Source organism: Trametes versicolor (genome assembly GCF_000271585.1).
Source record: "Trametes versicolor FP-101664 SS1 unplaced genomic scaffold TRAVEscaffold_2, whole genome shotgun sequence".
NCBI lineage: Eukaryota > Fungi > Basidiomycota > Agaricomycetes > Polyporales > Polyporaceae > Trametes > Trametes versicolor.
In genome coordinates, this window is record NW_007360322.1 from 883,416 (window position 1) to 909,189 (window position 25,774).

At 57.1% G+C, this 25,774-nt stretch overlaps 10 protein-coding genes across 10 annotated transcripts; 6 read left to right on the forward strand and 4 right to left on the reverse strand.

Moving 5' to 3' along the window:
* Positions 1 to 267: 267 nt before the first annotated feature.
* TRAVEDRAFT_17281 (GroES-like protein) lies at positions 268 to 1,703 on the reverse strand (the record flags this gene model as incomplete). The annotated part of the gene is made up of 7 exons (XM_008035257.1): positions 268 to 408; positions 473 to 534; positions 592 to 655; positions 717 to 799; positions 855 to 1,176; positions 1,232 to 1,388; positions 1,438 to 1,703. 7 exons carry the CDS (start codon positions 1,701 to 1,703, stop codon positions 268 to 270), a joined length of 1,095 nt encoding a protein of 364 aa, XP_008033448.1.
* A 754-nt stretch (positions 1,704 to 2,457) lies between these two features.
* On the reverse strand, positions 2,458 to 5,843 carry TRAVEDRAFT_160610 (COG complex component; the record flags this gene model as incomplete). The annotated part of the gene is made up of 11 exons (XM_008035965.1): positions 2,458 to 2,581; positions 2,640 to 3,203; positions 3,257 to 3,476; positions 3,533 to 3,631; positions 3,678 to 3,796; positions 3,849 to 4,059; positions 4,122 to 4,610; positions 4,664 to 4,903; positions 4,960 to 5,077; positions 5,133 to 5,365; positions 5,427 to 5,843. 11 exons carry the CDS (start codon positions 5,841 to 5,843, stop codon positions 2,574 to 2,576), a joined length of 2,718 nt encoding a protein of 905 aa, XP_008034156.1. The 3' UTR covers positions 2,458 to 2,573.
* Positions 5,844 to 6,291: 448 nt separating this feature from the next.
* On the forward strand, positions 6,292 to 7,375 carry TRAVEDRAFT_160613 (glutaredoxin; the record flags this gene model as incomplete). The annotated part of the gene is made up of 4 exons (XM_008035966.1): positions 6,292 to 6,782; positions 6,845 to 6,998; positions 7,054 to 7,264; positions 7,315 to 7,375. The coding sequence occupies 3 exons, from the start codon at positions 6,292 to 6,294 to the stop codon at positions 7,195 to 7,197; spliced, it is 789 nt and encodes a 262-aa protein (XP_008034157.1). The 3' UTR covers positions 7,198 to 7,264; positions 7,315 to 7,375.
* Positions 7,376 to 7,410: 35 nt separating this feature from the next.
* TRAVEDRAFT_34056 (RmlC-like cupin) lies at positions 7,411 to 8,130 on the reverse strand (the record flags this gene model as incomplete). The annotated part of the gene is made up of 6 exons (XM_008035450.1): positions 7,411 to 7,524; positions 7,584 to 7,622; positions 7,673 to 7,729; positions 7,780 to 7,851; positions 7,900 to 7,941; positions 8,008 to 8,130. The coding sequence occupies 6 exons, from the start codon at positions 8,128 to 8,130 to the stop codon at positions 7,411 to 7,413; spliced, it is 447 nt and encodes a 148-aa protein (XP_008033641.1).
* Positions 8,131 to 9,767: 1,637 nt separating this feature from the next.
* On the forward strand, positions 9,768 to 11,242 carry TRAVEDRAFT_43017 (GroES-like protein; the record flags this gene model as incomplete). The annotated part of the gene is made up of 7 exons (XM_008035560.1): positions 9,768 to 10,033; positions 10,094 to 10,253; positions 10,314 to 10,634; positions 10,707 to 10,772; positions 10,843 to 10,906; positions 10,972 to 11,033; positions 11,099 to 11,242. 7 exons carry the CDS (start codon positions 9,768 to 9,770, stop codon positions 11,240 to 11,242), a joined length of 1,083 nt encoding a protein of 360 aa, XP_008033751.1.
* Positions 11,243 to 12,434: 1,192 nt separating this feature from the next.
* TRAVEDRAFT_141168 (subtilisin-like protease) lies at positions 12,435 to 16,321 on the forward strand. Its single transcript, XM_008035968.1, has 17 exons — positions 12,435 to 12,551; positions 12,688 to 12,758; positions 12,808 to 12,886; positions 12,941 to 12,996; positions 13,049 to 13,059; positions 13,110 to 13,199; positions 13,312 to 13,379; positions 13,431 to 13,542; positions 13,598 to 13,747; positions 13,808 to 14,106; positions 14,163 to 14,218; positions 14,287 to 14,365; positions 14,433 to 14,917; positions 14,970 to 15,060; positions 15,120 to 15,587; positions 15,636 to 15,713; positions 15,775 to 16,321. The coding sequence occupies exons 1-17, from the start codon at positions 12,468 to 12,470 to the stop codon at positions 15,952 to 15,954; spliced, it is 2,457 nt and encodes an 818-aa protein (XP_008034159.1). The 5' UTR covers positions 12,435 to 12,467; the 3' UTR covers positions 15,955 to 16,321.
* Positions 16,322 to 18,068: 1,747 nt separating this feature from the next.
* Positions 18,069 to 19,151, reverse strand: TRAVEDRAFT_88204 (HET-domain-containing protein; the record flags this gene model as incomplete). The annotated part of the gene is made up of 2 exons (XM_008035969.1): positions 18,069 to 18,674; positions 18,762 to 19,151. Coding segments are annotated over 2 exons (996 nt in total), but the record flags the coding sequence as incomplete, so codon positions are not given.
* Positions 19,152 to 21,815: 2,664 nt separating this feature from the next.
* Positions 21,816 to 22,696, forward strand: TRAVEDRAFT_43020 (uncharacterized protein; the record flags this gene model as incomplete). The annotated part of the gene is made up of 5 exons (XM_008035561.1): positions 21,816 to 21,902; positions 21,955 to 21,992; positions 22,049 to 22,113; positions 22,180 to 22,376; positions 22,439 to 22,696. 5 exons carry the CDS (start codon positions 21,816 to 21,818, stop codon positions 22,694 to 22,696), a joined length of 645 nt encoding a protein of 214 aa, XP_008033752.1.
* Positions 22,697 to 22,982: 286 nt separating this feature from the next.
* On the forward strand, positions 22,983 to 24,129 carry TRAVEDRAFT_141174 (Aldo/keto reductase; the record flags this gene model as incomplete). The annotated part of the gene is made up of 6 exons (XM_008035970.1): positions 22,983 to 23,017; positions 23,079 to 23,146; positions 23,199 to 23,220; positions 23,272 to 23,352; positions 23,411 to 23,788; positions 23,842 to 24,129. 6 exons carry the CDS (start codon positions 22,983 to 22,985, stop codon positions 24,092 to 24,094), a joined length of 837 nt encoding a protein of 278 aa, XP_008034161.1. The 3' UTR covers positions 24,095 to 24,129.
* Positions 24,130 to 24,392: 263 nt separating this feature from the next.
* On the forward strand, positions 24,393 to 25,677 carry TRAVEDRAFT_113187 (uncharacterized protein; the record flags this gene model as incomplete). Its single annotated transcript, XM_008035971.1, has 5 exons — positions 24,393 to 24,575; positions 24,631 to 24,915; positions 24,971 to 25,008; positions 25,054 to 25,372; positions 25,423 to 25,677. 5 exons carry the CDS (start codon positions 24,393 to 24,395, stop codon positions 25,675 to 25,677), a joined length of 1,080 nt encoding a protein of 359 aa, XP_008034162.1.
* Between the last annotated feature and the right edge of the window lie 97 nt (positions 25,678 to 25,774).

The following is a 25,774-nucleotide window of genomic DNA, read 5'->3' on the forward strand; positions in this document are numbered from 1 at the left end:
GTTATTTGCAATGCTATTGTATCAAAGTTAATGTGAGGGGGTCGCTATCTAGCCAGCGTACTATTGGAGGTTCACAGACCATATCTGAACTTTGAAACGACGGTGGAAATGGGTTTCGATTCAACCTTGCAGTAGTACAAACGGCAGTACAGAAGTAAAGCACACTACACTAGCAGCTGTCTTTTGTCCTGCTCGCACGGTATACATTTCCTTTGCGCATCCCGATTCAAATGCTCATAATCCAAACGCCATCGTGCAATTTATGAATCACCGACGACTGTTCGTCCCATTGGAGTCCAAACCCGGCATTACGACCGTACGCCCGGTAACATCATGAGCCGTCAGCGCTTCGAGCGCGGCGTTGATGTCTGTGAGCGGCGCGACAGTAATGTTGGGCTGGATGACGCCCTATTAAACACACGCAGCTGTGAGCTATGGTAGATGAACTTTATAGTAAATTGTGGACACGCACCTGACTAAGAAGGTCGAACGCGCGCCGCATGTCGTCCTGGGAGCCGTACAAGGAGCCAAAGACTAAGCATGGATGTCTGTAAGTCGCAGGAACCATCTGAAAGCGCAACATGCACGGACCGCGGATGTTCCCTGAAATGAGGTCCACCGAAGCGAAATCGAGGCTCTCTGCGCTCACTCCGACCTGGTTCCAGCAGCCCGAAGCATGAATAATTTGCGCCGCGAGGAACCTTCAGATCACTCACTATGACTATCTTGCCAGGTGTGGACAGGCCCGCGAAGCCCTCGGAGGGCGAGAGTGCCACTGCGGCCTTGGACAGCGCAAAGCCTGCGATTCCGCGAATCAGTGGCCTGTCATTTGTGCATATGAGATAAACGCATACTTTGCGCGGTCGCGACGAAGTCGATCACAATATCAACGTGGAATGTCCCGTTGCCAGTCACTGCGGTGAGATCCTCGAGGTCGAAAGCCTGGGTAGCGCCAAGGTCGAGCGCGAGCTGGCGAGCTTCCGGTCGGAGGTCCACCGCGTAGACCGTCGCACCCAGATGTTTTGCGAGCTGGACGGCTTGGTGCCCGAGCCCACCAACGCCGTAAATGAGCACCGTGCTGCCCTGCGAGACCTGAGCTACGTTGTTTACAGCGTTGAACGCAGTGATCAGCGAGTCTCCTGCAACCGCCGCGACCTCAGGGGCCAGTCCATCTGGCTGTCGGAGGAAATCAGCATAGGCGTATGCAGAATGAAGGAGAGATCAGACGCACTACCGGAATGAGCTGCGCCTGGTTCACCAGGACAAACTCAGCGTAGCCGCCGTTCAAGCCGGTGCCGGTGCTTGCAAGGACGTTCGTGTTGGTGGGGTCGATGATGAACACACCGTACAACTGGGTCGTGCTGATGTTCTGAACGCCAGATCCAAGTCTGGGGACAGTACTGAGTAAGGCGGCTGTAGTTGTGGGGTGACGCTTACTGGGCGGGGGTCCCAACGATCTCGTGCCCAAGGATGTAAGAGCGAGGGTCCGGGCTTGCGGCGGAGAGGATGAACACGTCGGAGTGACAGACGCCACAAGCGACGACCTTGAGCAGTACTTCACCTTCGCCGGGAGTGGGCACGGGGAAGGCGGGGTCGAGCACTAGCTTGTTATTGCCGGGTTCGTAGACCGCAGCAAGCATAGTGTCGGCGAGTGCGGTGGACACGAGCATCAGAAGTGTCGTGAGAGTAGCAAACCCAAGCATTGTAGGTACTGAGTGTCGATCTGGGTGTGAGGAATAGGTTGCTGTAGAAAGTTCAAGCTGATCTCTGTGTTTTATACTGCTCAACATACCCATTAACGCTCGACACCCTGGTGCATATCAGAGGCGAGTGCGCCGACCTCCGACGACTCAAAGAGTTGCTTTCTGCGGCTAAGTGCTCGGCAATGCAGTTCGCTGAATAAGTGCGAAACAATATGTGGAGCATTGCAACACTGCGCGATGGGTATGGCCGGCGTTGAAGTGCCCGTTCACGAGTTCCTGAGCGGCGGGGTGATGCGCCGGAGGCTCTCAAGCTGACCGCTTCCTCGAGAATGGAAAGTGGTGCGTGCCTACCTTCGCTCGGATGTGCACGTAAAGGTCCGCAGAGCTATCAGAGTGTGTAAGCCAACATTAACATTGTATTCGGCGCCCGAGGGCAAGCCTTTCGGTACGTACAGTCGTGTGAACAGCGACGTAAACAGACTCATAGCCGCGATGGGCTCGATGTCGAGGCCCCCGTCTATTAGCGTGCGGTGTGTGCGTTGGAATAACAATCAGTCGGCGGAAGAGATTCAATACACACGCACCCATATGTGGTGGAGTGAACATACCCGGGAACGGCAGACAAGCTTGGGTCTACCTTCGGCGTGCCTGAGAACCGAATTGGATCTTCAATAGTAAGCGATGAAATGCTCCGCCGATCGGCATACAGCGAGAGGATCATGCGGCGTGCATCATGGAATGAAGACATGGCGAGTAGAAGTGTCAGAAGTTCACAAGGGCGCTTTGCTCTAGATTTGTCGGCCGAAATTCACCCATGTTGCACGTACTTGTGCATTGACAAAGAAGCCAAGATTCCACTGAAGAGTACAATCAGGCATCTAAACAGATCACGATGAGTGTCAAGCTCTAGAAATGCCTGGAGCACAAACCACTCACCATCCGTCAGACTAGATCGCGCCATCTCCACCAAGCTCCGGTACGCAGCGTTCTCCTGCACCGCGACCCCGAGTGCCTCCGCCTCCCTCCCGAACGCCTCGACGTCGAGTACCATCTGCATCCGGATCTTCTCCTCGTCCGCCCGCCCGTCGTCGTCGCGTCCGCTCGTCCCAAATAGCGAGTACGTCGACTTCTTGCCCTTCTTCAACCGTCGCAGAGACTCCTCCGTCTTGCGCATCGCCGCAAGGAAGTATATATACCGCTGTGTGACGAGTTCGAACACCTCGCGTGCAACGGGGGCAAGCAGAGCGTCCTTGAGCGGTGCCCCAGGCCCGTCGACAGCCTGGATCCCGAAGAACGCCTTTGTGTGCTTGAAGACGAGCGAGACGAAGTAGCTTGGCTCGGTGGGTGCCCGTTTGCTCGCAGACATGGCGCGAAACTGAGAGGGAATCGAGCGCATCGACAGCAGCGCGTCGCACGCGCGCCGCGACAGGATGAGTACGATCTGGTTTAGTAGCGCAGGTACGAGTGAGGTGAGTTTCGCGAGTGCGTGCTTGAGGGCATCTGCGTTTGGCGTTCAGCCCATGAGAATTGCATGGTGTTGAAGGGGGGCATACCTTCTGGTGCTACACTCTGTTCATCCTCGGGCGCATCGGCGAGCATCGCGCTCAACTCCTCTCGCCAAAGCTTCGTGACCTGCGCTTCCACCGCCCTGATATCCGTAACGGCCGTGGCAAACTGCTGCAATAATGCCTCGTCGGCAGCTATGCTCTCGGCAGAAGCTGCCTCTGTCGGCACAGGCGTAGACGCGCGGGCTGTCGCAGAGGACCCTGCAGGCTAAATCAGAGGATATGAGATGGGGCTTGTAAACTGCGTTGATATATGCAACTTACACCGCCTATGCGCTCGGCAGCAACGGCAGCAGCGACCTTTGCGGGTGGCTCCAGAGGAGGCAGGCTCTTGTCGAGCCATGTCCGGTACCTGCTGATGATCTACGCTCCTTTGAGTATAGAACGACTCCGCGGGTAACGCACATACCTGTAGCGTGAACCGCCAAAATCGCGCGCTCAGCTCCGGGATGAACACTTCCGCGCTCCAGCACGCCCGTACTGCGTCGAAGACCGCAGCCGCCTGTGTGGTCACGAAGGGCGCCAACGCTACGCCACGGTATCAGCACGGTTGCTGAACGAACAGAGGAAGCCTGCACACCTTTGTTGGCATTGCGCTCCAACTTTGTCGTCGCGAGGGTATCTTCAAGCTTGGCCACAATCTCCTTCCACCGCAGCTGGAAGTACACGGGTAACTGCCAGCGCCGCTCAAATGATGTGAAGACAATATGCGTCCGCATCGCCTCGACGGCCTCCACGGACGGCGCGAGGAACTCAAGCGCACGGATGAACGCTTGTGTGGTCTCGTGGTGCTGCAGGGCGGCGTAGGTAAATCAGATCAGCGAATGCTACGCCACAGACAGAACGTGCGTACCTTGCGGAACTCATCCGGCCTGCCTGCCGCAAAAATGACGCTCCCTAGCTCGTCCATGAGCGCGCGGCCGGCCTCCGCCCATACGACGTTTGCCATGATCTCGAACCCGGGCTGCTGCTCTTCGCTGCCTGCGCCGTGACGCGTGCGCGAGCCAGACTTTGCGCATACAGCCTCGGCAATTTCCATGATGCGCCGCACGTCGCGATCGACGAAGCGCAGGATCGCGTTATATAGCGCTGCAAGCGGGTCGTCGGTCTCGTCCAGGATAGCGGCGGATGAGAGGGACGTTGTCGACTCCGCACGGGCGCGCAGGGTAAACTCGAACGGGTTCTGTTTTGAAGCGAAAGCGGTGAACGGAGTATACGGGGTGCGTGGTGGAAGTGACGCCGTTTGTGGAGGGGCGGGAGAAGACGAGCGCGCAGAAGCGGGGAAGGGGGTATGTGGGACGATGGGTGAGCGAGGTGCAGATAGGGCGCCTGGATATAATGTCTGCATGTGACATTCATTTAACGTCGCAGAGTGCAAGTGAGCGATAGACATACCTTTTTGACGAAGTCACGCAAAACCTCGCGTCGAATAACGTCCTCTGCGTCGCGCCACAGCCCGAGGACATCGTACGTGCGTAGGCATTCGGTCACGTCCGCGTACAGCTTGGACTTCTCAATCTCGCTGACCTTGCTTGGCCGTCCGCAGTGGTCTTTCCCGCCAATCAGCGCCCCGAGTGTGGCCGCAAATAAATGGTCTAGGTCAGACGATAGCGTCGACTTGATACGGTCGATACGCTGCGCAGACAATTAGCGGACTGGAACGGCCACACCGACAGGGACAGCTCACAAACCCATTGCGACTCGTCAATGAAGGCGCAAGGCTCTGTGTTCGCGCGTGACACGTGGTATAGCAGTTGTGTATACTCTGCGGCGACACGAGCTATGTGCTTTGAACGGTTCCCTCGAGACCTGCGGGTATGATGTATATGAAACGACCGCGTTTGTGGGAAAAGCTGGAACCTACCTGTCATCTCCCTCTGTGTCGGCGCGGGAAGAAAGCGGCATACCGCCCATATTCGACGTTTCCTTGTCCTCATCGTCGGGAGACGATATGAGGAGCAGAGATTCGAGGCGTGTTATGGACTCTGATATCTTGAGGAGCGAGTGCAAGAACGCCTTCTCCTCGCGGATGGCGGCGCGGCGATCGAGTTTCTGTTTCGTCTCGTCTTGAATCTCCTGTAGCGTCTCTCGGGACTCCTACCTCCGATCATACACAGTCCATACATGCGCGAAAGGTCACAAGGTGAACAAGACGCACCAGAACGCGCGCCTTCAGGTCCCCCAACGGCCGTTTCAAGTTCTCCAGGCGTGCACCTTCCCCCCGCAAGTCGGTACTGAGGCTAATGAACGCCTCGTAATCGTCATTGATGAGTTTCACGAGCTCCTCCTTGAGTGCCGCGAGGTAGTCCCGGAGTTCGGTGCGCAGGTCCGGGAGCGATGTGTACGCGCGCGCGAGGAGAAACTGCTCGACATCGAATGTCGGCGCAGATAGATGTGGGTCGGCGTGCGAGAGAGGTACGTATAGCGGCAGAAGGCGGCCCTCTGCCGACAGCTCGTCGTCGCCAGTGAGCGGGGCTGGTTGGTGGTGAGCCTCGCGCACAGCTAGCTCCTCGGCGAGGCGGTCAAGTTCATAGGGGTCGCGAGAGCTGCCATCGGGGCTCCTAACAGTGGTCATGGGCGACGCGCAGGTGGTCGAGCTCGACGTTTGGGACACAGTGCACACGCGCGGCGGGCGCTCCGCGCGGGGAGCGCGGGCAACGCAGTAAGCGCTGGCGCCCAAGGCCGCCTCCTACCGCACCGTCGCCGGGCAGCTGCGCGGTCATCTGCCAACAAACCACCCACCATTGGTGTCCCATACCGAGCGATGGAGGTTCGAAGACTCACAGCCCCGGGCCTGCTGCTCACGCGCCTTGCGATCTGCCACATCCTAGATTGACACTCTCTGCCCCCCGCGCCGCAGCGCCGTTTCGCGTTATAAGTCCCACGCGCACAACGCCGCGTCCCCTGCGCGCCGCCCGCATCTCTCTCCACAACCACGACCCCAGGAGCCCATTAAAAGGCGAAGTCGCTCTCTCTCGTTCCTTCCTGATCGCAGCTGCTCCCCGCAAGTCCCCCTTTTCCGCATGTCGAGCAAATACCACTCCCCCTCCAACGCCCGGCCGTGGGCAGGCTCCCCATACCGGCGGCGCCGCACCTTACTCCCGCTCGTCCTCCTCGCGCTCGCCGGCGCGCTCTACGTCTGGCTGTACGGACCCCCCGCCTTCCTCTCGCTCTCTCCCTCGCTGAAGGACATCGGCTTCGGCTTCGCGCCCCCCAGCTCCTCGCGCGCGGGCCGCGTCGCGCAGGCGAAGCCGCAGCTCGCGGGCGAGGGCGCGCACGCGGACGTGCGCGAGATCGACGCGCTCCTGCACTTCCTCGTCGCGCACCCCGAGCGGCGCCTCGACGAGGACACGGGCACGATCCGCGTCGAGGGCCTCGGCAGCGTCGCGGTCGACGGCACGCAGCCCGTCGACCTGCGCGTGTACGCGCCCGACGGGGACTACGACTGGGTAGGGCACACGAAGCGCGTCAAGGAGCAGTACCCGCTCATCGTGTTCAGCAAGACGTACTGCCCGTGAGTCCCGAGCTTGTTACGTGGGTGGCGAGGGAGCGCTTACGCCCGCGCTCGGTCCGCAGGTACTCGATACGGGCGAAGGCGCTCCTGGCCTCGTACACCCTCGTGCCGGCGCCGAAGATCGTCGAGATTAACGTGCGCTCGGACGGGCCGCAGATACAGTCGATCTTGGCGCGGTTGACGGGGCGGTCGACTGTGCCCAATATCCTACTCCAGGTGTGTCCCTTCCCTCTGAGTATGTCATGTGCATATGCTGAATGATATTACGCAGGGCACCTCTATTGGCGGGTCAGACGATGTTCATCGTCTGCACGATGAACATCGTTTGGCGAAGACACTTGAGGATGGCGGTGTTGAGGTGAAGGGAGAGCCCAAAACGACGCAGCCTCAGCGTCGCAGCTACCACAACGCATGAGGAGTCCGCGGCTGCAGGCGATATTTATGGGTTCACGGGATCTACGGTATCATGGGATGTACAATAGGTGCGTTTATCTGCGGCTGGTTCACTTGCGCTCGCTCACCAACGGCGCAGGGATTATAATGCGAAACTACCCAGCGATCTTGAGCGATCTGCAATTTATTATACACGACTGCACACATCCGAGAGATGTTTTGATGCGACTATGTGCTACTTCTCCCTCGCCCACGACGGCGGCTCGTCCTTGCCCTCGTCCTCTAATTTCTCCCCTTGCTCGAGGGTGTCGTGGACGGTGTCTGCCTTGTGCTCCGCAGGCGCATACACCTGTGTGCAGGCACTGACATCAGTAGCGGATTTGAAAGGTAATGCGCATTTTGGCTTACGGTGGCGACGATCCACGGAGTAGGACCCGTATTTTTGAACTTTGAAAGCCGGTAAGCATTTCATACACATGTTGGTCCTCCCTACTCACATTGTGCAATGTGCCGGCAGGCACGATGACCAGGTCACCAGGATGAATGTTGGTGATCTAGGCCGGGGTCAGAGATCAAACTCTGTCTATCTTGAGTGCACCGCTACCTTCGTTCCGCCCTCGATGGCCTGTCCATTTCCAGACAGGAAAATGAGGTGCTGGTCGACGGTATGGGTTTCCTTTGACAAAGGTCAGCGCATATATGCAGCAACCTAACGTGGACCTGCCTCGCCAATCTCCCCGCCCACAGGGACAGTCATCACAACCAACTACATTGCACCAGGCACCTCGCGTCAAGGGCACTCCGCCTCCGATATCACGACGCAGGCGCGTACCTGGCTGTGTGTGCCCGTCCAAAGGACCCGGCGGAATTTATCACTCTCGCCCGCGACGCCCTCCAGATTCTTGAAGATCGCGAAGCCCTTCGGGGGCTCGGTGTTCGGCTGGAATTTCGTCATCGTGGTGCTGAAGCTACTGATGTGCGTGCGGGAGAACGGTGCGTGGTGGGAACGGAGCGCGCGGGTGAGGGACGCGGCGCGGGGAAGAGCAAGGCGGAGCATGAGGAGGGTGAGTGAAGCGGGCGCAGACCTCCTTATATGCGCGCCCGGGCTCATGCGGGATACAGGTGAGGGCTCTCGTAATTTACGGCCGGTGTATTGTCTGCCCTCCCGGTCGCCCTCTCTTCACAGCGCGTACGATCGAAGTGACGCGTCATTCGGTGTCACTCGCACTTGGTGGGTCACTGTGCACCGATGGAGGGAGCCCATCGAGACCTGTCGACTGTGGCTGTCCCCAATTAAGGATCGTCTCCGGGCGCTACCAACGGCAGAGAAGTCCACGACGGCGGCATGAACTTTGCTTCCATACAGTTTAGTTTGCTCATGTACTAAAACATAGCAGGTCATAGAGGCCATCAGGGCTTTCCTTGGCCATCCCCTGCACCGCGGCCGTTGCGCGCGGTGCGCTGGAGCTCGTCATGCGGCGGTATATACCTCGGAGGAGCCACTGTAGCGGCTGAAGAGGGTCAGGAAGCAGACATGCTCGTTGTTCAACGTTCAGGACAAACAGGCGCAAGTAAAGCAAGAGCGCTATGGCACGTGGTGCAAGCGCACCGGAATGCGGCGAGATTTTGTTTACATCTCGATAGTAAGTGACCTATAATATTGCAGGCTTCATCAGGACTGATCGTCATTTGTGTTTAGATGCTTGCTTGTACCTGCCGTACGTGCATCATCGGTCTTGCGAATAAATGCGGTGTAGAGCTGTCTTCGCGTTTGCCTGAACGCCTACTGAGTACATGTCATATGCGCCTCGTAAGCCTCCGTTTCTGTTCATCATATCTTCATGTTGCGACCTGGGCAACATGACTTCTTCATCGTACGCCGTCCGTCGGGATGACTCACAAATTTCGGCCTGGAGATCCAATTTAATCCTCTCAGGCACCCCGAAGTCGGATTGACTCCGACATAGGACTTTCCATTATGGGTGTGTATGTATTGTTTTACCTCCGTAGACTGATGGGTCTCTTCCAACGCCCACGTCTCGCGCCCAATAGGGGCCTCGATACCCGGACGGCTGCGGCTATGGGTCCGTTTACGTCGCCCTCCATATAACTGTACGTACCGGGCTTACTTTACCTCCGAGGTTGAATACAGTCTCAGTGTTGGCTTACACGCTCCAGCACTTATGCTGACCTACGCGCACAACCGAGCACGTGTCGAAGGTAGTGCCCACGCGCAAACGGCGAGCTCGAGAGCCTTCGGCACCTCTCCCTGGCGCCCAAGTTCTCGTCATCGAGGTACTCGAACACCACTCATACCCAGCGCGCGCAGTTCCTACGGTCGAAAAATTGGATCGGCCTGTTCGTCGAACCATGTGGTCGCGTGCCATGCCCCAAAAGGCAGCGCGGTATCCCTAGCGCCGCCTACACGTCTTCCGAGTGGTCGGCGGTCGGCACAATCGACTACGAATGCACCAAGGCATCGAGCGTTACTGGCCACGTTCAGCCGTATAAAAGGCTCTCAACGTCGATGTGCGGAGAACAACTTGAACCCCGTACGGCGTTCTATCCCCCACACTCACATCGACATTGACAATGTTCGGCTTCGGTACTCTCGCAACGCTCCTGGTGCTCGTGTCCGCTGCGGTCGCGGACACGATGCTCGCTGCCGTCTATACACCCGGCCACTACAAAGTGGTGCTCGACCCCGCCTTCCCCGTGCCCACTCCCGGCGAAGGTCAGGTGCTGCTCAAGGTCGCCGCGTGCGGCATATGCCACTCGGACGTGTTCTTCCTCTCCGCCGCGCGTCCGGATCCGCGCACCTATATCTTGGGCCACGAGATTGTAGGCACTCCTACTCAGTGAGCACGGCAATCCATGCTACTATACGGGCGCGCCGTCGCTGACCGCTATTTTTCAAGGCTCGGACCGGGCGTGCAGAACATCAGCCTCACGCAGCTTTACGGGGTCTATCTCGTGGACTTCACCCAGCCGGATCTGTTCCACTTCACCACCGGCACCGGCCTAAACGGCGGCTACGCCGAGTTCGTCCTCGTCAACCAGGCGCAGCTCATCCCGGTCGTGCGTCGTCGTCTCCTTCACCTCCATGCTAATCAAGCCTAAGCCGACTCCTTTGCACAGCCAGATGGCTTGGCCCCCGAGATCGCAGCGCTGGCGTCGGACTCGCTGATCACGGTGTTCAAGGCGGTCAACAACGTCGCGCAGGTCACCACCGGGGACCGCGTGCTCATCTATGGCGCCGGCGGGCTCGGGCACCAGGCGGTCCAGCTGGCTCTGCACCTGGGTGCCACTGCGACGGTTTTCGCGGTGGACCTGCGGCCGGAGGCGCGCCAGCTCGCGCTCGACCTTGGCGCGGAGCAGGCGTTTGACCTCGAGGACCTCACGGCGGCGACGGGCAACGGGACGTTCCACGTCGACAAGGTGATCGACTTCGTTGCGAGCGTGCAGAGTACGTGATTATACGAGATGCGGGTCTTCGTCGCTGGGAGGTCGGGCTAATGTGATCTGTCGAAGGCCGCGGTGGCGCTTACTGTGTCTGAGGGTGTCGACGGGCTGGCAAACCCTGGGAGGATCGTCATTGTAAGCAGGCTATTCCCCAGGGCCGACCTTGGTAGACTCGAGCATATTTGGCTGACGGTGGCGGAAACAGGTCGGGTTCAGCGCCGATAGCCTCAGCTTTGCCTCGGCGGACCTCATCTTGGCCAACATCGCCGGTATGTGTCTGGCTCACCGCCACCTTTCACCGTGCGGCGCTGATATTCAGGGTTATGTGCCACAGTGTCTAGTAGCACTTACGGGTCGCAGGACGATATGCGTTCCTCGCTTGATTTGCTTGCTCAGGTACGTTCCGAGTGTTATTGCAGTCCTCCTTGCGCCGCCGTTGACACAAAGTTCAATATCCCTAGGGAGTCATTCGCCCCAATGTTACGGTCGTTGCCCTCGAGGACATCAACACGGCGCTTGATGCGCTGAAGGCGCACGAGGTAACTGGACGTATGGTGGTCGTGCCAGGCTTTAACTCGACCGCCGCGACGAATGGCCGTCGGTAATTCAATAGCAGTCGCGGTTCGGTCGTCTGTGGTGGCACTGAGTTTAGCGGTACTGCTAGTTAAGAAGCGCGTGTTATATGGCCAACCTACGCATGTGAACTGTATCTTGAGAGTACTCGGAGCGTATAAATTTATGTACTGCTTGAGTAAAGAAACACCTCTAGCTAGATACGAGCCCACTGATTAGCCTTTCTTACCGCGGCCCGCGATGTGAGGCCTTGAGGATCCACATGTGCTTGCAAGCGCCCACTGCCACGACTCGCTCACTTACCTCCATCTCCGAGCAGCGCTCGTCCGCACTGTCCCCGCTTCTTCGCCAGGATTCCTCATCAGGCAGATGGCATTCAAGCTTCAAAGTTGCAAGCTTCAAAGTTCAACTGTAACAAGCGACCTTGCAGTATCTGCCTACTGGAGCTGCGGATGCCACTCTAACCTGCTTGTTTCTGCGTTTTTGAATACGACCTCTCCAAGAGACTGACGGCCTGGCAGACATGATTCTGACGGTACATTCATTCCTGATTGGCCTAAGTAAAGTACCTGCCTACCGACATCTGTCCGACACTGAGATTCTCCTGGATGGACTATGTTCGTTGCCTTCTTCGCTGCTCTGATTCCCATTGATCATGATCACTATCCTGGACGGCCTAATCAAGCGCTTCATGCGCGCGATATGGCGACTCAACGACGTTGCCCTGACCTGGGCGATGTCGACGTCGACCGGTCGTGCATCGCTCAATGCGCGCGGGAAAATGGCGGGCCCAAAGGCTTTCCATCTGGAAGCACGAAGCCCGGTTGCGTGGGGACGGCTGTTCGTAAATACGTCCGTCGCTCACACACCCACATGCATCCTTGGCAGTAACATGCCTCAGAAGATGCTATAAAGCCGCAGCAGCATCCGGAGCACAATGCGTGCTCGTCTGAGCTGTCTGCCAGTGATTGCCCAGCATGGTGCGGACCGCGACTTTAGCTCTGGTCTCTGCTGCCCTCATGGGCGTTGCGCTGGCTGCGAAGTTCTCTCCGTCGACCATTCCGCGCACCACGACGGGGTTCAAGAACACGGTTCCTAACAAGTTCATAGTCGAGGTCGCTGAGCCTGCGGATATCCCGGGGAAGAGGTCGTTGGATGCGCGTACAGTCAGTCTCCCTTTTCCTTCACCTTTCAGGTTCTGTCTGGTTGACTAGTTACGCTACTATCAAACAGACTCATGAGCAGCTGTACGATTTCATGCGGAAGAGAGACCTCGGTTTCGATGTTGAGAAAGAGTTCAACTCTCCCGGCCTGTTCATGGGCTCTGTCGTAACGCTGCAGGTATGGCTCATTCGGCACTGACTGCGCGCCGAACCGCGACTCACAGATATTCGTGCGTGGGCTTAGGACCAAAACGTAGGCCACGTTTGGTGTCACGCGGTGCACTTATCTGAACTGCTACACACGACTCCTGTAGGATGTAGCCAAGGTCCTGGATATCCCAGGGGTGCAAGCGATTCGTCCGGTCATCTTGATACCTGGGCCTAAGTAAGTCCGTTTCCACCTTCCCGGGCGGCACGCTCATGAGCGTTCTCAGACCTGTCGCAAAGCACATTGTGACGGGCCTAGATGATCCCCAAGTCCCCCCTGATTCTGAGTCGACTCACATCCTCACGGTCAGACAAGCATACTTCGTCCGTGTGACTGAACTTAACGCGTGGGGCTGTTAGGGAGTCGATAAGCTTCACGCTCAAGGCATCTTCGGAGATGGCATCAAGATTGGAATGTGAGTGCGCATACGCATAATCGTTCAATGCCAAACTAACTGTCGTGTCCAGTATCGACACAGGTAAACAAGCTCGCATTATTTGCACGCATGAGACTAACGGAATCATCCAGGTATCGATTTCACGAACCCATTCCTCGGAGGCGCGTTTGGCCCTGGGAACAAGGTTATCGGTGGCTTCGACTTCGTCGGAGATGACTTCAGTAAGATCAGACATCTTGTTCGCATGCAGAACTTTACTCACGTCCCTACCCTGTAGCTGGTGAACTATCAATAGAATGTACGACATCGACTTCTATTGACAGGATCTTTTAGGGGCCAACACTCCTCAGCCCGACCCCATTCCGCTCGATCAATGCAACGGTCACGGCACGCACGTCGCTGTGAGTCTCATGCGCGACGGCGAGTATACACATGTCACTGACCAGGCTTAGGGCATCATCGGAGCCAATCCCGGAAACCCGTTCAACATTAGCGGAGTCGCCTTCAAGGCCTCGATCAACGCATACAGGATCTTCGGCTGCACCGGCCAGGTCGGTGATGACAGTAGGTGTCAATGGCCCTGCTACTACGAGATCATCTACTCACATCGCTTATACAGTCATCATCGAAGCGCTCCTCAGGGGTGTCAGCGATGGCAATGACATTCTGACCATGTCGCTCGGCGGCGCTGACGGCTGGACTGAGAGCTCCAGTGCTGTCGTGTCGAGCCGCATCGCCGCTACTGGCAAGATTATCACTATCGCAGCAGGTGCGGAAATTCACTAGTGCAAGTCATCCCTTTCCTCAATATCCTTAACAATCCTTCTAGGCAATGACGGCAGCAAGGGCTCGTGGTACACGTCAAGCCCCGGAAACGCCATCAACGCGATCTCGGTGGCTAGTCTAGACAATACGGTTATCCCCTTGCAGAACGCGACTGTGCACGGTGTTGCGCACGACCCGATCACCTACTTCGCGACATTCCCTCTGCCTATCAACGGAACCCTGCCTGTTTTTGCTACTAGCAACGACACTACGGTAGTAGACGACGCCTGCAACGCTCTTCCCGATAGCACGCCTGACCTTTCCGGCTCTGTTGTGGTCGTCCGCCGTGGCACTTGCACTTTCGTACGTCGGCCATAGACCAAGAGCGCTCCTGTGCTGATCCTCATATCAATATGCAGGTCCAGAAGCTTACGAACATCGCAGCCAAAGGTGGCCAGGTCGTACTCATCTACGAGTACGTCCCAAGCGCATCTATTTCGCATGCAGCATGTCAATCTGACAATTGTGGTGGCTTTCCAATAGCAATGGGAGTGGCTTCGATGCGATCGACACCGGAAACTTCACCACTGCAACCCTGATCCAAGCGGCAGATGGCGCGTTCGTGAGTACATTGCATACGGCCCAATGTGATTAAAGCATCTCACTCATTTTTGCTCAACTTGTGATAGCTCGTCAATGAGTTCGCCTCAGGCGTCCCCGTCAGCATCTCGTTCCCTCAATCTGGAGGAAGCTTTGACTTCCCCGACTCCGCCGGTGGCCTCATCTCCAGCTTCACGAGTTTCGGCCCCTCGAACGACTTCTTCTTCAAGCCCGCGATTTCCGCGCCTGGCGGGAACATCCTCTCGACCTTCCCTGTTCCGTTGGGCACGTTTGCCGTGCTCTCTGGCACGTCGATGGCCACTCCGTTCATGGCCGGCGTTTCTGCGCTTCTCTTTGGGGTGAAGGGCGCTGCACCCGAGGTCGGCTTGACTGCGCGCACACTATTCGAGACGACGGCGCAGAGGGTCCCATCGAGCCACACGGATGGGGACCCGCTGCAGACGGTCACTCAACAGGGCGCGGGCCTGGTGGACGCATTCAAGGCGATCCACGCTGATGTTATCGTCTCGCCCGCGGAGCTGATCACCAACGACACCGCTCACTTCCAGCCTCTGTGAGTGCATTGTGCACTCAGGATGGTTCCGCACTAACATCATATCTCTCAGGCAAAAGTTCAGCGTGAAGAACATTGGCACGACCGCCAAGAGCTTCAAAGTCAGCCACATTCCTGCTGGCACTGCTCTCACCTTCCAGCCTGTAAGCTTCGCGATCGGTCTCGCCAGTGTGATCGAGGCACTCACGATCATGCTCTATAGGGCACTATCTTCCCTGCGGATGGGCCGGTTCCGCTCTCTTCCAAGGCTGCTACTGTCAAGTTTAGCGAAACGTCATTCACCGTCCACCCCGGCCAGACGCAGCAGATCACAGCGCACATCACGCCGCCGACTGGACTCGACCCCACCACCTTCCCTGTCTTCTCCGGGTTCATCGAGATCGCAAACGCACAGGAGAGCTACCAGGTATCTTACCTCGGACTCGCCGGATCGCTCAAGGACGTACAGGTCGTCGACGACACCGACGTCTTCTTCGGCGTCAATCTGCCTGTGCTCACCGACGCCGCGGGCAATTTCATCACGAATGCAACGAACTTCACGTTCGTCGGGGACGACGCGCCCGGAATACTCATGCGCCTCGCATTCGGCTCGCCGAAGGTCCTCTTCGACCTCGTCGACCCGAACATCAAGATCACGACAACGCTGAACAAGCGCGCGGAGGACGCGAGCGTGCCCGTCGCCGCGCGCAGTGTATTCAGCTTCCCGAACGCGGCGAAGTCGGGTACATTCGCGCAGGTGCGCACGCTCGGCTCGCTCTTCGAGGCCGACTTCCAGCCGCGGAACTCGGACGTGGATGTGAGTGCCCGGGAGCGACCGTGCCTCGTGTGTTGTTTGCTAACGAGATGCGCTTGTACAGGACGGCACAGGATTCAACCAGCTGACGATCCCGTCGCCGCAATTCGCGAACGGCACGACGATTCCCAACGGGACGTACCGTATCCTGTTGCGTGCGCTGAAGGTGACTGGGGACCCGACGAAGGAGGAGGATTTCGAGAGCTGGCTGAGCCCGATTCTGGGCTTCGAGGCACCGTCTTAAACGGTCGACGTCAATAGTCCTAAGGAATGTATTGCAATGACAGTGTACATATGGGGAGGCGGAGCGGATGTGTATGTAATACAAAACTCTTGCAACTTCCAGAGATCGGAAGACGCGACAGTATTATACTGCTACGCCTGCGTGCCGACTCACGCATAGGCAGACGACGCTGGCCAGAAAAACGCGGCCATGCCTGACACCGCACACACCACCGCACACACCACCACACACACCGTCGCGAACACGCTGCTGCTCAGCGCGAAGCGGGCCCACGTCGCGCACAAGACACCCGCCAGCGCGAGCACGAACCCCGCCGCAGCGAGCCACATGGAGAGCGAGTGGCAGTGGTCGAGCAGATGCGTCGGCGGCTGCCCGCGGCGGAACGGGCCTACTTGCTCCAAGTGGCGGTCTGACGGCGCGGGTGTGGCTGCGTATGCGCACCCAGACTCGACCTCGAACTTCTCGCGCTTCGCGGCGCTGAGCTTGTAGCGGATGAGGAAGAAGGCGGCAACGAAGGAGATGATGGCCGCGAAGACGTGCACCACGAGCGCGCCGGTGAGCGCGGCGTTCGCGATCTGGTCGATGACGGGGTCGTTCTTGGGGTCGTCCAGCATCGTGGTGCCAAGCAGCTGCGCCTCCATCGCGGCGAAGAACGTTGTCTTCGGATGAGGGGCAATTAGATTGCACCCATGGGGCCATGGAGGGAACTCACGATGACGCTGATGAGCTGCAACCGGTCCATCCAAGACTGTACGAGCTCGCTCATCGCCTTCTTTCGCCCCTTCTCGTCCGAGTGGTCCTGGTCCTCATGCGTCCATTTGCGTGGGAGATCTGCATTTTCGGCTGCAGCGGAATTAGAGAGCATGCCTTGGCCGAGGAACCTTACCGGGGACCTGAAAGACGTATGTGTCGTCGATACAGGCTCCTCGGTTGGAGACTTGCTCAGAGGCAGCACTCGCGGGCACTCTAACGCTTGAGTTAGCATCATATCGCGAGGCTCACAGTCAAGAAGGAGGGCGTACCAGACGGTTCATTCCACGTTTGTGCTACTCTGCAATCCAGCGCAGACATCCTATGTGATGCGTTTGTGTCGATGCTAGATGAACGAAGCATACACGCGCCGGGGGTACGAGGAACGCGGTCTAGGTTCACCTCGACTCCCGAGCCCGTACGCTAATATATAAGACCGCGCTACCTGGTAGATATCTGTGCTATCATACCGACACCCCGGAGCAACGACCCCCAGAGGCACTGGACGAGAGCTTTGTCAAATCGGGTACCGCTGTGACACCGTCAGTCGACGAAAGTGCGCGCTACATGCGGTTACTGGCAGTTGGCGCTGGTGGGGGCTGGAGGATTTGGTAGTGACGGAACCTGAAGGGGGTTTGGCTGGTGGACAAGAGCCCGGGCAGAGGCGAGAAAGCCGGGGGAGGACGGCTTTAATGTCCTCTCTGTGATCAAGCGCCGGGTATAACCGACAGTGGCGGTGAATGAACCGGAATGGTGGAGGGAAGCGGATATCGAGTCTGGATAGTCGAACGCGATGGGCGCTCGCCACGGGAGCAGGTGTGCGCCGGCGTAGGTGGGGCAGGAATCGGGATAGCGGGCCACCAGAAGGACGGGTCTGTAGTGGAGAGCACAAGGGGGGCGCTGCGGGCAGTTGATCGGAGTGTCGTCGCTGCGGCAGACTCGATATCCCGTTATACAAGCTCGACCTCCACCAACGGCACGAGCGCCATGTAGAGCTGCAGCGCGTCCCAGCCTCCGGATTGTGCATCGAATATCCCGATACGCTGATAGGCCTTCCTGCTCCTCGTTTCTGACCAAGCGCCCGGACTCGCAAGCGCAACGATCAAACAACTCCCCTCCAACATCTGACCAGGTCGTCCCTTCCGCAAGAGCGGAATGAGCCACCGCGGCCCTCCCTCCACCGTACCATCCGCTCGGCGATCAAATTCACACCACCCACCAATCATCCTATCCTCCAGCATGGTCTCGGCTTCATCGCCAAAGTCGTGGACTCCCAACAATGGCTCGCGAGGAGGAGGCGGTACCCACACCTCCTCACCCCAGCCCGTCTTGTCCGGCTTTAACTTGAACAGAATCAACGCCGCTCGCAGGACGATGGACGCACCCCTTAGCTCCCCAAACTGAAGCTCTGGGTCCTTGAGTGTCACCTCGCAGCGAAGTATTTCCGCAACGGCGGTCGCATCCGCACCATAGTCCCAGGGAAGCATAGAGACCGGCCCGTCCACGGAGGCCCACGACCATGATGGTGCACGGTACTCCGCCGGGCGAACCAAGTCCGTGATCGACATTGCATCTGGAGCGCGCCGCCAAAGCAGGTCGTGGAGAAGGGTGTCGCGCCAGAGCCCAGCGAGATAGTCGGAGGACAGGATCCGGTGGAATGCCTCCGCGAGAGCGCCACATGCGACGAGCTTGTCGGACGCTTCGCCAAGCTTGCGCGTGGAGTACTGATGCACAATGTCGCCCCAACGGCGGTGTACCATGGACCAATCCAAGGAGCCCTGTTCGAGTGCGGGCGGATCTGGATAGAAGAGTACGTCGGGCAGCCAGAAATCGTTCTTTGTTGTTTGCAAAGAGTGCCCGATGTTCCACCTGCCGGCCTGACACTTGAATTGGAGCGTGACCGATGTGAAGAGGAGTGCGCGAGGGGACATGTAGAACTCTTGCAAGCACCAGCCCCGTGCGTTGATGGGCTCCCACTCCTCCACGTCCTGGTGTTCCACTGTGTTTCCTGCGGCGACAATTATCGGAGTGGTGTGCATCTCGCCCACCTGTTGCACGCCTGTTATGCTGCCTCCAGGTGTATGAGAGTGCGGGGGACAGACGATCGGAAGCGTGAGGTAGTCCTCCGGGTCTAGCGGCGGCGAGCGATCTTCAAGGAAGCCATCACTGACCCGCTCAGCACTGGCGGCGATGATAGTCAAGTACGCGTAGCGATACACGAGATGCATACGCGCCAGCTCATGCAGTTTGTCTTCGCCCGAATCTTGCATAATGCAGAGACTATCCGTCCAGAGATACTGAAGCCCGAGGGAGTGCGTCACAGCGATTGCGTCACGGATGGTTTGGGGAAGAAGAGAGACGTCGATCCGCTTGGCGTAGGTAGATATGTTGCACGTAGTGGTCTGGTGGGGCTGAGGCTCGCCCCACACGTAACTGAGCGCGAGGTATTTTCCAAATTCGCCCGCTGTCGAGACTAGGCGGGGGCTGCTAGTGTCGGTACAGTCTATAAGGCGCGCGGGGAGGCGGACATCGGCAGGCGGTGAAATCCAGATACAGCGCTCGTGCCCATGCGTGCACTCGTCAACGAGCGCTTTTGCAAGAGAGAGAGCGCGAGAGGACCCAACGTCTAAAATAGGGTCCCGTGCGACGATGTATGATGCCGCGGGATCGTCTTGTAGGTTATCTCAATATCAAAGTTGGTCGCAGGTGATATGCGAGCTCACCTGCGGATGTGTGTACCACCCTACTCCTCGCAATGTTGCGGTTAATGACTAGCTCAAATGCTTGAACGTTGGCTGGTGTACAAGAGCGCAAATCATGCGATCCAATCGTGATCTTCCAACCGTGCACTGACCGCTTGTTGACTGTTTTGACCTCTTCGCGAAAGCTCGTTTTGACATACATCCGGCGAAGTAGATAATGGCACCATGCGCAACCGGCAGCGCCACCGCGCTTCAACCGTGATTTTGAGAGGAAGTATGTGTACCCTCCGGCATGGTAATAGCGTTTCTCGTCCAGCTGGATTGGAGGGTGGAAGAGGCCGAACTGCACAGCACACGGACCCCGCCAGCAAGCTCCGCAGATAGAGGGTGGTTTAGGGGGTACCACGACCCAGCCGTTCAGACGCATGGGAGGCAGTTGCAGGAGTCGAGAGTTGCCAGTACTTCCGACTCGTTATTGTGGGGTGAGAGGAGGAAGAACGAATGGCACTGAGCATGCGCGCGCGCGTGAACAGGACCCCCGCCTATGCCGCCAAAGATTCGATCGCAAAACACCCAAATTTGGGGGTTTTAGTCGACATGAATTTCGGGCAAAATATTCGACATAATGAGTAGGACATACCTTTCCGAGGTAGGTTTTGGTTAGACATAGCGATCGGACCTTCGAACGGGCGAGGGTCCAAAAGTCGATCATTATTGAGGTCAGGCTCCTCATATGAGCATACACGTACATACCTAACCGTACCTATATTCGTGGTTATGGCGTCCCAACGGTCGACATTGGCTATCAGGTAGCGGGCGTCTGGTTGGCGGGGTACTAGCTTTTCTGTCGACATGGACGATCGGACCTTCGCCCCCATAAGTAGGCCCATTTAGTCGACAGAGATTATCGGACATTGAACCATATAAGGCTCGTTTGTACGACATGTTGACTCGGACATAGGGCCCCTTTTGTGGGCACTTCAGTCGACACTACGATCGGACATACTGGGGCATAGGCGGGGGTCCTGCGTGAACCAGGGAATTTGAAGTAGGCGCCCAATCGCGACTCTAACTGCCACCACCAGTACTGGACGACACCTTCCATCCTCATGAGTTTTACGTCCTCTCCCGGGCCACATGCTATCTCAGAAATTGAATTCTACTTCGTTGTACGAGGATTGGTATTGTATCCGCCCCTGGCCGAAGCTCACCCGAGGATACCACAGTGGCTTGCCTGTCTACCAGAACATGGTTCGCATGCATATCATCCAGGTCCGTATGGTGTTCACTCCGCCGTCGGCACCACCAACTGGTTCGTATCCAGGGATATTCCAAGACGGACTTGCTTGCGCCTTGGTCGACCAGATGACCTGCGCCCGATCCTTCCGAGCGCCTAATCATCCAGCAGGTCATCGAGCGTGCGCTTCGATCAACTCGTGAACATTGAAGACAGTCGCACCCCGAAGACTGTGCTCTCGCCATCTCCCTCGTGACGAAGACCCGAGCGAAACGTTCCTCATGGGAACGACGCACACACTTTCCATACGCAGGTCTGTTATACCCATCCCTTCTTGATTTGCGAACGATGTCCACGATCTTACTACATACCAGGCTGTGTATCATACTGATATCCTTTGTTAGAATATAAATGGTATCCAATTCCCGACGTTCACTGGTGTGTGGTCGCATTTGCTCATGTGATGATAAACATCCGTCTGCGCGCCCCAATACGGCGCGCGAGTCCGGCGCAACTTCCGAAACGCCCTAACAATAAGAGGGGCGACTAAAGCAGAACAAGGCACCAACATGTGAGCTGATTCAAGAACTCGGGCCCACCCACCACGACACTGCTATCTCTTCCTCTGTTCTTCTGCTCGGCCTCTACCTACACGCTCAGGCTGATAGTGCCCCACAAAACATGGCCGAGGCGTCCGCCACTCCTACCTCTCAGGTAGCCGCATTTCTTCGACTCCCGGTTTCGGAATTGGAGAAGCTTTCCAAACACGAATGTTGGTGGCGCGATCATCAAAGCTGGCTCGCCGAACAGGGCTACATGCTCCGGCCCCGATATCGGCCTGGTTGGACACCGTTGTGGCACACCAAGCTGGACTTGATCGAGTTCAACCATGAAGACTGGCACCGCCCGGGTGTAGTATGAGCCGCTTGCACTTCGTTATGCCGGGCACTGAAAGCTGGAAATCTAGGAAGCCTTCGTGCTCGATGCTGTTCGCGTCGAAGACGACAGCCAAGTAATGCTGAAGCAGTTGAAGAGGAGTTGGTACCCCCGAGGAGGTTATTTTGCACCAATACCTCCTCTCTGAACCCCTTGGATCGGACCCTCGAAATCACACCATCCCGCTACTCGATATCTTGCATGTGCCCGACGACGAGGATATTGATATCCTTGTCATGCCCCTCTTCCGCGCATGCGACAGCCCCGCCTGGAAGACAGTAGGCGAAGTTATTGCATTCATTGCCCAGGTCTTTGAGGCAAGTGTAGCGCTATATCGCGAGCTAGTACATGAATTTATCTGATGTCGTCTACCAGGGCACACAGTTCATGCATGAACATCACTTCGCACACAGGTAAGTCTGAGCTCACTCAGGTATCCTGTCACTTTGTTTAACCACATGATTACTAGAGACTGTCAAATCATGAACATATTGTACGATCCCAGGCCGCTATACCCCAACATGTTCCATCCATGTGATCAAGCGAGGTCTCGCGACTGGAAGGGTCGTGCGAAACACTCAACGCGGACTCTACGTCCAGTGAAGTACTACTTCATTGACTTCGGGCTCTCGCGCCGGTATGACCCAATGGACGGCCCGCCTCGGGAGCACCCCATCCGCGGGGGAGACAAGTCCGTCCCGGAGTTTCAGCCTGGTGTTTGGAAGGGCGAGCTCCTCGACCCGTTCCCCACGGACATTTATTACCTCGGAAACTTGATCCGCATGGATATCATGAAGGTGCGTTATCGCCTCTATCGTTTCCTAATGCTGTCTAACGTGGTCGCTCACTGCGGTCACAGGCATATCGCGGCATCGAGTTTCTCGTGCCTCTTGTGAAAGACATGGTCCAAGACGACTCAGCCAAGCGGCCGACAATACAAGATGTCGTCCGGCACTTCGACGAGCTGGTGAGGCCTCTGAAGTCCCGTCAGCTGCGCTCTCGACTCGTTCCGCGCAAGGAGGATGCCGAAGATGCGTTTTTACGGCGCATCACTCACGCTTTCCGTACCGCCCATTGCCTACTGACTCGGAAACACGCTATGCCCAAGCCCCTCTGAGCCGTTTAACTACAAATTATGACTTCCTTCAGCTATTGGATCCTTCTGAACGGCAGTGAATATTTGGGTAGATAATCAGCGAGACATAACCAGTCAGCGAGAGGTACTAGCGGTTGCCACAGTCCGGTAAACTCGGAGCTGGCATATGAGCGTCTCTGTTGTCTCCCACGCAGACGGTCCGGGTGGTCCGGTGTGATGTCATGTCCATTTCGGGACCGACTTTGTCGCTGTAGAGTCCGCGAGTCTGTCCACCATCCTCCTCCCCCCAGCCACCACAAAGTCCCACATGGCCACAGCCAAGATCATATACGGAACCGCCTGGTTAGTGCATATACCCACCTGAGCATCTCTGTTATGCTTAGACTTACCATCGCGTGCATAGGAAAAAAGAGCGCACGACTGCACTCGTCGTCAGCGCTGTTCTCCACGGGTTCAGAGCGATCGACACAGGTGCGTAGTTGTTGTGACTCTGTGTATTTTGCCAGAATTTCATTGGGTGTAGCCTGCCAGCTAAAACATTATCGGTACGATGCAACGATACGTGAACAGGCTATGCCGCTGAACGCGTGCTGAAGAGAGGACTTGGTCGGTGCCGCGCTGCAGAAGCTCCAGAGCGAGCACGGCATCAAGCGCGAGGATCTATTCGTCCAGACGAAGTGAATTTAATCTGTCTCCACAGGCCGTTCACAATTTAATTTGATCTATTCATCACAGGTACACCCCGATTGATGGTCAGGACCGGTCGCAGCCACTTCCGTACGACCCGCAGACGGACATCGAGACTCAAATCACGACCTCCGTTCAAACATCGCTCTCCAATCTTCATACGACATACCTCGACAGTCTCCTCCTGCACTCGCCGCTCAAGACTCTCGCACAGACCCTCACCGCATGGCGCACGCTTATTGGGCTTCAAGACTCGGGCGTCGTGCGCAAGATCGGCGTGAGCAACACTTACGACGTCGCAGTGCTGGAGGCTCTTGAGCGCGACGGTGGGCGCCGGGCGGACGTCGTGCAGAACCGGTGGTACGAAGGCAACGACTGGGACAACGGCGTCTGGGCGTACTGTCAGAAACATGGGATCCAGTACCAGTGAGTTCATCCCCGAGCGATTACATGTCACTTCTCTCATTTTGCTCGCGTAGATCGTTTTGGACGCTGTCTGGGTCGCCGAGCCTCCTCAAACATGCGAGTGTCGGTGCGATCTGCGCCGCGAAGGGCTGCACACCTGCCCAAGCGGTGTTCCGAATCGCGCAGCTACACGGCATCACGCCTCTGTCGGGAACGACGAATGAGAAGCACATGGAAGACGACGTCTCGGCGGCGAAAATCGATCTCGATGATGTCCAGTCGTTGGTGGCAAATGTCCTTCGGGATGTACGCCCCATAAACGTATAAAATCGCCTCGTCATTCGGTGTTGATGGATGTATTGCATTTGCTTCCTAGACAGTCGGCCGTTTATTGTGCGTAACCCGCTTCGCTGATTTGGCCAGTGAGAAGAGGCCCAGCCTAGCGACGCACTCGCGTGAAGCGAGACAATAGGGAAATAGCAAGCAAGCACAGCCCGCCCAACATATGGTTCGGAACATATCCCGTGACCCATGTGTTCTTATAATTGCCTCCCACGGATGTGGCGTATCTTGTCCAGTCCTCATCTCCATGTCTTCCCCCGTTGACGCTAACCCGTACACTGAGATGCCGCGGAAATTGTATGATGGCGAACTCACTGACGGCGAGATATGGTGGCGGGACCACCAAGTATGGCTACAGGAGTGCGGTTACATGCTCCGCCCCCGCTACAGACCCAACTGGGTACCTTCATGGCACAAGGACAGGGGAAGTGATTTCGACATACGCGAAGACGGCCAGTCTATACTGGTGAGTATATGTACCTTGCAGCGGTGGATTCGTTCAACTCAGTGTACCCTTGCAGCTCAGTGTGATTTTGGACGCGACCCGCATCGCTGATGACACGGTAGTCACTCTCAAGAAAATTAAAACCTCACGGCACCCATACGAGATCGACATTTGCCGCTATTTCTCATCTGAACCGCGCGCTAGCGATCCCGCAAACCGCTGCGTACCACTCTACGAAGTCCTTGACGTCCCAGACGACCCTGACTGCAAGCTCATTGTTATGCCGTTTCTGCGGAAGTTTTACGATCCGCATTTCCTCACCGTCGGAGAAGCCGTGGAATTCTTCCGACAAGCGTTCGAGGTACGGGACAACGATTAAGTCCTTCGCTTATTACCCATTTACCATTGCTGTGCAGGGACTACGTTTCTTGCACGCTCATCACATAGCGCACAGGTGAGTGGCCTGTGTCGTCCTTGATTTCCGCTCATAGTGCCCCAGGGATTGCGGGAGGAACAACATCATGATGGACCCCCATCCGCTCTATCCGCAGCTCTACCACTTCGTGTCTACGTCGGAAAGGCGCGACATGTCCGGGACTGCAAAACACTATACGCGCACACGAAAACCCGTCCGCTACTACTTTATAGACTTTGGTCTGTCTCGAAGATATAACCCCGCCAAAGGACCGCCGTTGTCGCGGCCTATCTGGGGTGCCGACCGGACGGTGCCCGAGTTTCACAAGTCGCTGGAGCCTTGCGACCCGTTTCCGACGGATGTATATTACCTCGGGAACGTTATCCGGACCGTGTTCTTAGATGTACGTCTGCATCCACACGATATGCATGGCGCGCTAACCAATAGTTCCAGGTGTACACCGGCCTCGACTTCATGGAGCCCATAGTCAACGACATGGTGCAGAATGAGCCAGCCAGCAGGCCAAACATGGACCAAGTCGTTGCTCGATTCGATCTTCTGCTGGGGTCTCTCAGTACGTGGAAACTGCGCGCGCGGCTTCCGCAGCGAAACGAGTTCTGGCTCGTCCGCTGGTTCAGGGTGATCGGACACACATTCCGCACGATCTTCCACATCCTCACCCTACGTCCTGCCCTTCCTCACCCCTGATTCCCGTTTACGCCAAGAGGCTGCCAGCGATTCCTCAATGTACCGGATGCGGGATATTTAACGATTACACCTTGTGACACCTGGTGCACGTCAGTGT